The sequence below is a fragment of the Sciurus carolinensis genome, chromosome 12, assembly GCF_902686445.1.
Source record: "Sciurus carolinensis chromosome 12, mSciCar1.2, whole genome shotgun sequence".
NCBI lineage: Eukaryota > Metazoa > Chordata > Mammalia > Rodentia > Sciuridae > Sciurus > Sciurus carolinensis.
Window position 1 is genome coordinate 17,671,616 of NC_062224.1, and position 12,574 is coordinate 17,684,189.

The 12,574-nt window shown below is 45.9% G+C and overlaps 1 protein-coding gene across 12 annotated transcripts in view; it reads left to right on the forward strand.

Annotated features, from left to right (window-relative positions):
• Celf2 (CUGBP Elav-like family member 2) overlaps positions 1-12,574 on the forward strand; it is a 507,177-nt gene that overhangs the window by 417,551 nt on the left and 77,052 nt on the right. For all 12 annotated transcript variants that reach the window (XM_047520132.1, XM_047520129.1, XM_047520126.1 and 9 more), the window contains 2 exons: positions 3,556-3,604; positions 11,707-11,841. In XM_047520132.1, coding sequence (XP_047376088.1) covers positions 3,556-3,604; positions 11,707-11,841 — 184 coding nt within the window. The remainder of the gene's footprint in view (positions 1-3,555; positions 3,605-11,706; positions 11,842-12,574) is intronic.

Below are 12,574 nucleotides of genomic sequence, written 5' to 3' on the forward strand. Positions count from 1 at the left end.
GTTAGAACCACTATTGATTCCCTGGGCCTACTAGATAGGTCAGAAACAGCAGCTGCGAAAACAGAGTGAAGTCTTTCCATAACACTAGCCGCAGGCTGCAGAGACCAAGTGCTAAGGGTGCTCAGAGGAAAGGAAGGGGACTTTCCACCCGGAGAATACTGCAGCCACCCTCCAGGTTTCCGTCTGCTCCTTCAGTGAGTGAAGGCCCACATATCCAAGGCCCATGTGGGATGTTTTGTGGAGGAGCATCATAGTACAGGGGAGTCATCACTGCGTTAAGAGCAGGGAGATCAGACGTCTGATCCCATCTCTGTCATTTACCATCTGTGACTTCCTGATTGAGGTCACAAATTCTCTTCAGACTTAGGAACTGAGAGCACCAGGCCGAGTGATTTCCGAGGCCCTCCTTCAGCTCGAGTGTAGCATAATGCTGCCCTCCTCGCTCCAGATCCCTTCCAGTCCTCCACACACTTCACAGACGAACCTGCAGGCTCAGAACACCTGGCCGGGCTCCTGGTCTTGCCACCAGTTTCCTTGGTGTGTATATATCAAGCACCATGATGGACTGTAAGCTCCCTGAGGGCAAGAGCCATGTCTGTCTCATGTTCATGTCCCATAGATAACATGGTGCACTTGACCCCTCTCTCCTTTAACTGGTGAGTCTCATCTGACTCTGTTCTGTATAGTAACCCATGTCAGTCTGTCCCACCGTGAAAGTTGCCACTCCATCAAGCTTCCTGTCCTCCCGCCTCACAACTGGTCATCTCACAGTAGCAGTCTCATCGTAGTGTATGTCCCCATCGCTGTCATCATCCCCACTCTCCTCCATCCCTGTAGTCCATAGCTCTAGTCCCACCACTCCAGACCCTGCTCTGATGGACTCCCTAAGGGGCTTTTTTATGGCCAGATCCAAAAAGATACTTCAGTGTTGGCATCACAGCCTCTTGCAGCACCTGCTCTGACCCCTCCTTTGTTCCAGAAACTCCCTTCTTGTGGCTCCCATGGGGCCAGTGGCTCCCACTTCTCCTGCCCCTCCCACTGCCCTTTGCTCTGTCACCCTGAGATGCCTATTTCCTGATGTTCTTTGTGGTTCTGTCCCTGGCTCTTTTCACTCTGAGGTCCCTCCCTTACAAATCTACTATTGTCTGTGGCTTCCACGCCCAGACCCAAGCTCACCAGCTTCCTCCAAAATGGCTCTCTTGTTTTCCCTGTTTGGCAGTGATCCCCTAATCCATATGGTGGCCCAGGTCTGTCGTATCCATCATCGCCATGACCAGCCAGCTCCTCCTGAAGTTTAACCCTTCATCAGTGTCACCTGAACTGATTACAGTGCCTCTTAACTCTCCTCCCTGCCTCCTCTCTCTGCTCCAATCCATCTTCCATCCTGGAGCCAAAAATGACTTTTCCAACCTACAAATTTGATCCTGTTGCTTTGCTACTTAAATTGCCTATATCTGACCACAAACTTTTGACAGAATGTCAGTTCCTTAGTCCCAAGGCTAAGACCCAGATGCTGATCGCCTTCTCAGCCCTTTCTCTTTGCCTTCCTCCCTCGCATGATAAGCTCCTTATGGGGAGGAACTGAGCTCTTTATAACCTGTGCATGGGGCATCCCATGCGCTCATGGGGCTGACAGGTATTACCTGTCTCTGCTGCAAGTCCAAGGACTGGAAGTAGATTCCACTCTGGCTGGGAAACCTTGGCCACTTGTGCTGGGCAGAAGCTAGTGCCTGCACCCCTCCATAGGCTCCCTGAAACTTCGTCTTGCCTCTCCTCCAGCACTGCCTCTCTGCGCAGCTGGCTGCATGCAGCCTGTCGCCCCCACCACACAGTGAACACCTCCAGGGGAAGAACATCCTGACTTGGATTTGTCCCCAGGTCTTCTCCTCCAGCCTGGTTATTTCTCCCGAGTTTGCTGAATGGGTGGGCACATGCATACTGGAAGAATAGCTCACTCAAAGATTGTCATTTTTCCAGAACATTTTATTTTGTCATTTTCTCCATTACTATCGAATAGATTGAGGTCATTTTCCTCAGCCCAAATCAGGGGTTTCCACAGTTTACTTCTGTCTGCTTTGTAAGGTATGTTTTCCATGTTTTTTTCTGAAAAGACTGGCCTGCTCAGGACCCCTAAGCGTTCCATTCGCATTGTCCTCTTTACTCCACAAATTGAGTCTGTGAATGGATGAAATGAAATGGTGGTGGACCCTGCATCTCAAGGCCTGTGTTCTGTGCCTGGGATCATCCGGTCTGTAAGAGGAGGTGAAGCAGCTCTGAATTACTTAGCTTCTTACCCCTGAACAGTCCTCCCTCTTTCTTCTTGTGTTCTGCAGACCCTGGGAGGCATTAGGTGCACACAGACCACCTGATAATAATTTCCCATCATATAAGTGCCAGAGCTGAGTACCATTCCCCTTTCATTTAAATTAGATAAAACCCAGAGCTGTGGCTTGCAAGTGATGGAAGTCCACTGGGGAAATTAAAGGTTCAGAGAGAACGGGCCCTATTATAATAAAAGCATTTGCACCGCCAGTGATTCCATCTACCCTGTGGCTTCTGTGTTCCTTGGGGTGGGATGAAATATGAAGCAAAAGGACCTTTGAAAGTAGTTTGAGGAATTTATTTTAATTGGAAATGGTGGTAGCATTCTGCACTTGGCGTAAACTCTATGGATCACGCACAGTGGTGGGATCAGCTTTGTATAAAGAGCCATGGAGCATCCAGGTCGGCCATGATTCAGGGGCTCAGCCCTGTCACTGCAAGTTCTTTCTACTCCTGCATGTGTACTGATTGTGATCAGAGGCCAGTGGTCCCTCTCACCCACTGTGTTACTTCTTTCCCTTTGTCTCTCCTCCCTCCCCCCACCCTCCCTCCAGTCTCTCAGTGACTCTGCCCTGCAAGTCTATGCTAGCATTTAATCACTATGTAATGGCATCTGAATCAATCAACTGCTCGACCTATAAATTACTCAGAACTATGAGATCTGGAAAGAATTCATGAAGTAGAAATACAGAATGACCGGGGAAGGAACAAAGATAATCTGCACTTAAACTCCTAAGTGTACAGTCACAGTAGCTCATTTCTGTTAGCACATCCTAGGCTCTGCTGAAGAGCAGAACTCTTTATGGACATATTGTCATTCGATTCTCAACCCCTTTATAAAGGTGCTATCTCCATCTCACAGATGAGGAGACTGAAGCTTAGAGCAGTTAAGACATTCGTCCAAGATCACGTACTGTAACGAGTGGCAGAACCAGAAGTTTCTATCATATAGAGGCAGAAGCTGTATTGAGTGGCAGAAACAGGTTTTGAACTCAAGTCTGACTCAAAAGCCCAAGCTTTCAAGTACGGTGTTACAGTGCCCCCTGACTGAAAGTGGTTATGTTCCTGAACTGAAACTCGGGTTTGTTTTTTAACATAGGCGATTCTGTCGGGGAGAAGTCTCCTTATGAATTCCGTGCCCTGGTAATGATGGCGGTACTGAAGTTGAAGATGTCGTAGACTGCTTTAACAGTTGTTCAATCTGTCTTTACTTTCTCACTTTTGTATTTTTAGATGCATCATCCCATTCAGATGAAACCTGCAGATAGTGAAAAGTCAAACGGTAGGTGGTAACCAACTGTCTCATGTAATAATTATGTGTGCTTTTTTTAAGTTAAAAAGTCAGATGGGGGAGGGAGGAGCCTGCCCCAGCTGTGTTTAACCTCTGGAAGGTGGAAGTCATTGCTGCAGGAGCCTTCCACTGGACTGGGTCAGCACATCTGGAGAAATACACACTCCAGTCCCGTCTCATTCATCTCTGGTGTAAAGAGTTCTGCAAGATTGCTACAAGGAGTGGTTTTCCGTGTCCCTCTGCTTGGGGCTTGCCCTTTGCGGTGATTTTGTGGCATTTGGCACTTACTCAGTACCTTCCCCAATGTAGCATAGGGAGCCCGATGGGTAGCAGATGGCATGAGTGGGGAAGGAATTGCCCATTAAGAATTAGGCAGCTTTTTTTTTTTTTTGTCTTTTCCATTTGTTCTTCTTTAACTACCTACTGCAGTCTTCTCTAAATTATACCGATACATTTGCAGCAGAATTTTCTCTGCTGATTAAATAAAGGTACAAATATGCATTCGATGAGGTCCATGGAATAATTGGGGTCTGCCTCTCCAAGACCCTGGAGGGTTGATAGTCCACATTTCTATCAAGTTTTTGCTTCCATTTCTACAAACTGTCTGTCCCTGTTTTGTTCTTTTAATTTACTGAAATGTATGTTAAAAGAATCGTCTACCTTCTTAGGCCACAGAGCTCCTCCATCCCCCAAGACTGACATAATCAGCACCGTTTCCTTCCAGCAGCCAGCTCTGTACCTCATTAATTAGTAATCAGGGCAGAAGCCATGCACTTAGAGATCTACGTATCTGCAAATGTAAATTATGATTGGGCTCTAAATCTCTCCACAAGGTATTTTTTGCTAATTGTAGTTCATCCATTTTCTGGCCTCTTCGCAGAATAGAAAGTTCTGAAGGAGATTCCGAGTCTCCCTGTGGTGCTGCCAGCCCTGGGTTTGTCAGAGGTTCCCCCTCAGGAGCAGACTCCAGTGCCTCCACCCTCTGTCTCCTCAGCCCTGTGCCTTGAGCAGTGTGAATTCCCTTTTTTCCTGCGCTGCTTTATCACAGGCATGGCCCCTAGTGCCAGAGGTCTGAGCTCAGCCACTGCTTTGCTCGGAGACCATGGTCAAGTCGCCCCATTCCTTCATTAAGCAGTCATCCCTTGACCATCTCTGTGTGCCAGGAATGTGGCTGGAATGGGGTGCAGCCATGAATTTGAAGAAGGGGCGACCACAAGAGTCTGTGTCCCTGACCTTATGGAACATGCATTCAGCCTACTGGTTTAAGTACAAGGGACTTTGAATCTCCTCATTGATACAGTGAGAATGGTGGTAACTCCTCACATGGTCAGGCACCACCCCCTCACTGCCAGAGACTCAAGTGAGATATTTGTGACATTCTTGGTGATAGAGCACTTCTGTAAAATGTTGATTATTGCTATCACCTGGAGATATCCTCAGCTTTTATAGGGCTCTCGGCTAACGTGGTACCTTCATGTGTGAATTCCTGGGAGCTCCTTTGCTCCAGAGTACCTGCCCACAGACTGCTCTCTTTAGTGGCCAACAGGAGAGATTGAATCTTGAGTTGCTGGGATGAATCCCATCAGTGCTGTTCTTCTCAGACCTTCTGGCCACCAAGAGATGGTCCCTGTCCTTTGGCTCCATAATTCTGTAAACTATGTCAGGACAAGGGACCATGGAATGAAAGTCTCTGAGAAAGGGTTTGCCTTGCTTCTGAACCTTAGGTTGTATCCATGACAACATGAAGTGACTTCTTTTGCACTCTCTGCTGTGCCTGTGCACAACCTGGCCTAGGGCTCCTGTCTACTGACAAGCTCCTGGAGTTCTGAGTGTTTTGTTGCTCTGTCAAGTGTCTACTCTGCACACAGGGTAGAACCACAGCAGCAGAATAAAACCAGCATGTCATGGGTGTCCCTGGTCTTACATGATCTCAAAAGCCCAGGAGCACTGTGCACCATTACTACTAGGTGAAGAAAGTGCCTGAAAATGTCCCTCTTCAGGAAGCAGCACAGGGTAGCAGGCAAGAACTGTTTCGAGAAATCTGGGTTTGACTCCTGGCTCTGTGATTGTCAGCTGTGTCCTTGGACAAGTCCCTTGACCTCACTCAACCTCTCCAGGTTCACCAGAGAGGATCTACAAACAGTGTAGTGTGAACTCTTTCTTCTGTCATGCCTGCCTGACAAGGTTGGTTGAGAGTTACCCAAGTTGACATCTACAGAAAGCTTAGCTTAATACCTGGCACATAGTGAATATCCAGGATGCTAAGTTACGCTGAATTAACTCCATAATTCCACTAGCCAAGGGCGATGTTTTGGTGTGTTCTGAGTGACAGCATCTAGCATGTCAGGGCTTGGACCATTTATCCCAAGTGTTGATCTGTATATAAAATGAAAATTCCCAAACTTTGCAGTGGGACCAGTTCTCCCTTTGCTTTGTAGAGTGACCTCCATTTTCTGAATTTCTAGTTAGAAAAGCCAAAAGGTATAACTGAACTGAAAGCTACATTTCAAGGGTTCCTCCTCATGGAGGCTCAGATGGTACCACACCTTGCACTCATATGAACAGGTTTCATGATTCTCTTTGGCTCTGATTTAGGAATCAGAAGAATTGTATATTTTTCTAAAGCAAGTGATAAAAGCTGCAGCCCTTTCTGATTCCACAAGGCATTTTTGACAGGTAAGCATAGTTTGAAAAGCTCAAAGAGCACAAAGATTTCTTTGGCTCTGATGCTCTAAATAGCTCCTGTAGCTGTGAAGGAAGTATAACGAGCTCTAATTGCACTTTTATTGAGTTTGCTGACATTTATGCACAGCACAAAGGACTCATCACAGTTAGACAGTTACTGTCTTCATTATCTGTGTTCAGATTTCTGAAACTTTGTTATTTGCTGAGCAAGAAAGGGCTGCTAATCACAGATCAATTACTGATGGACAAATGAATTCCAAAGAGCAATCACCCTTTGAAGCCCACATCCATCTAGAGATTCCGATAAAGGGAACCTCTGTGGTGAGCCCAGAAATGTTCGGTTGCTCTTGGTCAGTCCTGCACTTCTGGATTCTTCTGAATGGACTTCCGGAGTCTCCATGGCTTCCCGTAGCCCACACTCTCAGTTGTCTCTGATTTAAGCTGCAGCCTCTAGCACATTCTTGCAAACTCCTGGTGTTTTGCTTCCTGCCCATGTGCTTCTACTGTGCAAGGTGCCCGAAAGAAAAGCAAAAATCCAATTCTAAATAAGCAATAAGGTTAAGAGCACATTGAAACATCCAATTATCAACAGACTCCCAACTTTTTTTTTGCTGTTTTTTGTTTCTTCATTTTTGTTTTATTTTCATTGCAGAAAACCTAGCGGCGGGCATGGATTTGAGGAGGGCTTGGATTTAGGGTACTCCCATTAACTAGCACAAACAAAATTTCTTTTTCTCTGTGTCCACCCATACACCATTCTGTATGTCATCCAGCTTTGACTCCTGGCTGTCTGTATGGTACATGGTGCCAGCTGTGCCAGATTTAAAAGCACTTGATAAAGCTAGTCTCACAGGGAGGGATGAGAGAGCATGGAGGTCACCTTGGGTCGCATGCCTGAGTCTCTGACTGGAGCCAGTGTTGACTTAGGTCGTGCTTCTTGTTGAGAACAGGATTGTTTTCCCTCAGTAGACAGAGCACCTAAATCCATCCTGCTTTAACCTTCCAACCTCACAACTTATCAAGGGTCCTTAAGGCCTAGGATCCAGAAATGCTATTTAAGACCACTGTCTCTTTATCTCAAGGCCTCCCAAACCTCTAGTATCCATGCATCAAGTTCAAAGCCAGAGTCCAGATAACTAAATATTGTCAAGGAATAGTGAAGACCCAAAAGCTTCCACTCAGAACAGGATCTCAGGGGGCTACCATCCAGTCACTTTCTGATTTACTGGAAGATGAAGAAATAATTTTGAAATTCAAAGTGGAGAGACTCACAGATTTGGAGGCAGTAATTAAATGCCATATGTTAGCACTAACACATTGAAAAGTTGTTAATTAATTCAGGCAGCCCCGAATCCAGGTGTGACTTTGACAGATTGTACACGAGGGTGTTAGCACAGACTTACAATTAGGGATTTTTTTAAAATGAAGTTTCTGTTCCCCCAACTTCAACAAGTCACCCTTATACTTAAAATGTTAACCCTTTCTCACTCTGTCATGCAGAAGAACTTCTAGGTGGCCACTGGAATAGCCCTTCCAGTGCTGCCTCTGTTTGTGGTGGTGGAGACCCTTCATATCTAGAAATACATCCCTGTGTTCATTCACTGACTGCCCTAGGGGAAGAGATTTTTCCCCTAGGAGCAGGAAACTTACCTTTTCATTGTTTGTTTGTTTTCTTTTAATTCCCCTAAAACACCTGGCAGACTACTGTGAATACAGTAGGTTCATTTCCGTAATCCATATCCTTATAGATTAAAGTAACCGAGACACTTACTGCCCATGAATATCTAGGAAAAACTCACCAACAAAGTCACCAAAAAATAACGAAAAAGTTAAGTGAACTCAAGATATTTATGCTTGTTTATAAAATGTTTACAAAGCTGTTAGGGAACCTTAGAATGGGAATCCTGGGAATAAATTTAAGGAATACATTTTTCCTGGAAAACCGGAAAAACTTAGTGGAGAGGAAAGCAGGCTATAATTAGTCACACCCATTTTGCTATTAAAGCAAACAGGATCCAACTATTAAAACCCCAGAGCAACTTTGGCAAGTAGAAGATTGTGAATGTCCAGCTTCTTTTATGTATGCATGTAAGCTCACCTGGGCAGAGAAGGAATTTAGCATTTAGATTAGCATATATGTGGGATGACAGAGGCTTCCTTTGGTATTTGGTTTGTTTGTTTGTTCGTTTCCTTAGCTAATACTTTTTTGTAGCGCCGAAAATAGAACCCAAGGCCTCACACATGCTAGGCAAGTGTTCTACCACTGAGCCACAAATGAGCCCAGTACTTGTTTTTTTAAATGAAACTTACCTTCATTCTCACTGTCTGGCTGAGTTTATCCTTAGTGATGGTTGGGCAGTTAGGATTCCCTCATAAGTGGTTTCTAGATTCTTAATATTCGTCTTAGTAAAAAAATCATTTTTAGCTGACTCCGGAGCTGCATGTTTAACTTACTGTAGCATCACCCTGGAGCTCAAACCTGTGAATTGTTTTAGTTAAACACCACAATTATAGGTTTACCAGTGAAACCAGGGACTAAGTGAGAATTTTTCATTTGCTTTGATTTAAAAAACTAAAATTAGATTCTTCAAGGTAAAAAGCAATAGATCAGGACTTTTTTTTTCTTAAATTTTCATAAAGATAGCAGGCATAGTTTCTTGAGGATAAGAGTCCCAGAGGTGAGAGGGAAGAAGAAGTAAGAACTGCAAACTAGAAGTCTCTCCCTCCTCCTCCGCCCCATTTCAGCCAGTTCTGCCCATTTCCTCAGGCAAATGCCACCTCCTACACAGCCACAGTCCTCATATGTGAAAGGGTCCAGGTCTCATGGACAGCATCCTGACCTTGGAGCCTACAGTCTCCTTCATTAAGTAAGGTCCCACGGAGCCATCTAAAGCTTAGCTTGCCCTTGACTACTTGGCTTTTGCCAGTTCACAGTAGACCATTGGTACTTGATTTACTCTGAAGGTAGAAAAAACAATTTCACTTGAAAACATTTTATCTAAATAAGGGGAGTCAGGTTCTCAACAGCCTCTCTCCCAAGAATCAGAACCCCTCACGTCTATAGCTCATGTCTCCTTGGAGTCTCAACGTGAGCAATGACCTTTGACTGTCTGATGCTTCCTGTCCCTTGAGCATCTCCTCCACAGATGAAGCAAACCACACTCAAGTCAGGCTGCTTTCCTCCATCCACCTAAAGACAGTCTCTTAGCCTGTCTCGGTACCTTGCCTAGTCAGTGACCTGTTCTCGCAGACCCTGCCCATGCTTCTCAAGAACCAGCTTAAATGGACCTTCAAAGAGCCCTCATGTCTCTCAGTTATCTTAGGAGCTGTCACAGGTGTGGAGAAACGGGGTGGGAGGGATTCTGCACGACACTCCATCTATCACCCCCCACAAGTGCCTCTGTCAATCCAAGCATATAGCTGGGCTGCCTTCTCTGCAGTGCTGAGGAAGAAGAATAGAGTGTAAACCTTCATCTTATGGATGATAGGACTGAGGTCCTAGAAGTCAGGTAGTCCCCAAGGTCACTCATCAACTTAACGGCAGCACTTGAACTAGAACCCCGGTCTCCCAGCCGTGCCTACTGCTGCTCTCTTTAAGTCTCATCTGCTCCCTCTGAACTTAGAGGAAACACAGGAGAGGGAAGAGGACTCTGGGCCAGAAGTAGGAAACCAGGTTGTGGTCCAGGGTAGACCCTTCCCCCTGCCAGGGCCTCAAGGATCTGTTTTAGAGATAGACAAGACAAAACGTCTCTCATGTCTCTTACTTCCTGTCTGGGACTCGGTGACGAAGAGCATGTGGCTGTGTCATTTAGGTCCTTGATAGTTTTAGTAGTTACATGGAGCTTTTAAACTTTAATCAACATAAAATTACATTAAAAATCAGTTCCTCAATAACACTAGCCTTTTTTGGGGGCCATTGGTGGCCATGTGTGGCTTTACCTGCATACCAGATGGCACAGTCACGGGTCAGTGTTCAGCTGGACAGCGCAGCTTCAGCACGGTCCACCGAATTACACCACTGTCCCATGAACAGACCTTCCCAGGAATCGCACCATGTATTTTAACTTGGGTTCCAGAAGGAACCGGCCTCCATAAGTCTGGAGTAAAAACTTGTTGGTTAAGTGAAAACAAGACACTTACTGTCCAGGGAAGAACTAGAAAACACAGCAATAAAAGTCAATTAAATAGTGACACGATTATGACGCAGGTACGGAACAAAGTTTGTGCACAGAGACGTTGGGCAGCACCCTTCTCGGAGGCCAGGGTTCTCTGGTCTCGAGGGTGACAGGCTAACCTTTTTTTTAATTCTTTTTTCTTCTTTTTTGATTGAAATAAAGTGATGGAAAAGAAGCAGGACTTCTCCCCATGGGCTTCTATTATGCCCTAAAAAAAGGTCTCCTAAAAAAGTCACACACTGTCCTGAAATGAGTTATAACCCTGCCTTTCAGGCTAAATGTAGGTCACATGTCCTGAGGACAAATGGGGAGATTTTCAGGAAAATCTCCCAGATCATCTGAAATAAAACTTGCCTCGTCTCCCCCACAACTCGCCCCCGGTCACACTCCCATTTGCACATCTTGTCATGCCCCCCAAATGCATCTGTGTTCCTCAAGATCCTTCCTTCAAGCAGCTGGAATAGTGGCGGTCCCTCCCCCTTCTCTTTTGTCAAGAGTTCGACCCAGCGTGGACCTTCAAGGTGGTTCTTAGGAAGCAGCCACCTGTTCTTTTCTCTCTCTGCTAGGATTGACTTCCGCTTCGGCTGTCACCAGCCTGGCTGCTGGGACCCAGATGTGGAACCTAGTTAGTGCTCCACAGCCTCTGCCACAGGCAGGACAGTCCTAGTCTGCAGAAAAGTGGGACTCTAGGATCTCTTCTTCTTCTCTGCATCAGTAAGGACTAAGCTTTTAGAAACAGGGAAAAAGAATGTTTTCTTCCCTTAGAGTTTTGTTTATGAAGTTTCAATTACTGATCCACAGCATTTGCTCTGGGTTACCTCTCCTGACCTTTATCTTTCCCTGTCATTAGAGTTAAAAGAACATCTACAAAAACCCCAAATTAAAATCTGCATCCCAAATACATCTCTGAAATGGTAGCGTTCAGCAGTTACGTAGGCACTTTCCTAATCCTAGCCAACACCTTGGTGTTTGTGATAAGGGACTTCCTAGGGTTCTGAGCCCTACCAAGATGTCTGTCTTAGCAAAAGCAGTCTTGCAGAGAGGGGAAGCTTTTAAGTGATGGGCAGGCAGGATGGGGTACAGGGTGGAGGACAACACGCTGGGGTCCAGGCACAGCCTTGGTACCGTGATCCATCTCACATGGTGCGGTCCTGGTTTGCGGTGGTAATGAAGCATTGATTACAAGAAAAAAGATGAAATGGGCTTTTCTCATTCATTATTTTCGTCTCCTAGCTGTGGAAGACAGAAAACTGTTCATAGGAATGGTTTCGAAGAAATGTAATGAGAACGATATCAGAGTGATGTTTTCTCCATTTGGTCAGATAGAAGAATGCCGGATTCTCCGGGGACCCGACGGGCTGAGTCGAGGTGAGTGTGCTGCGTATAAAGTCTCTTTCCTTAAGTGCTAATTGGAACTGTGTGTCACAGTCGAGATAGATGTAGGCACCGCATACAGCAGGAGGTCACCCTGTAATACGTCCCATGTGATAAAGTTATCCAGCCTGAACTTTTCATGGCAGCTGAAGTGATCACCTTTTATTTCTCAGGTAGAGAAGGTCTGAGTGCCAGCATATTAGCTCAGGTTGTCACTGTCACAGGGGAAGCTGACGGGCTGCCCTATGACTGCACATCCCTTTTCAACCTCAAATTGAAGTAGATTTTGGGGGTCAAGGAGATGTGGAGGATGAGAACGGCTTTGTGTTGTTTCCACCTTAGTCTTTTGCCTGTGCCTATAGGAAAACATAAGGGTGTGTTCCCTGTAACAGCCTTCCAAGCCAAGAAGCAATGTGACTGCTCACAAGCAAGGCAGGACAGGTACGGGCTCCCTGTAGCTGGGCCTGCCTGAGGTCTTAGAGTTTCATTTCAAACAGTGAAGTCCCTGGAGTTCCCAGCCAAGGACAGAAAAATGACTGTCCAGAAGAAGATTGTTGACTCTCCTTTGCTACCATGATAGAGGAAAAAGCTGTGACTCGGGGCCATGATGAAGACCAATGTTTTTGCAGCAGCTCTAGAAAAGAGCTGGAAGTCGCCCTTCTCTTCCCACGTCTGCCTCCTTCTCGACAAGACCGCACGCACCCTTCCCTAAACCATGCACGAAGGT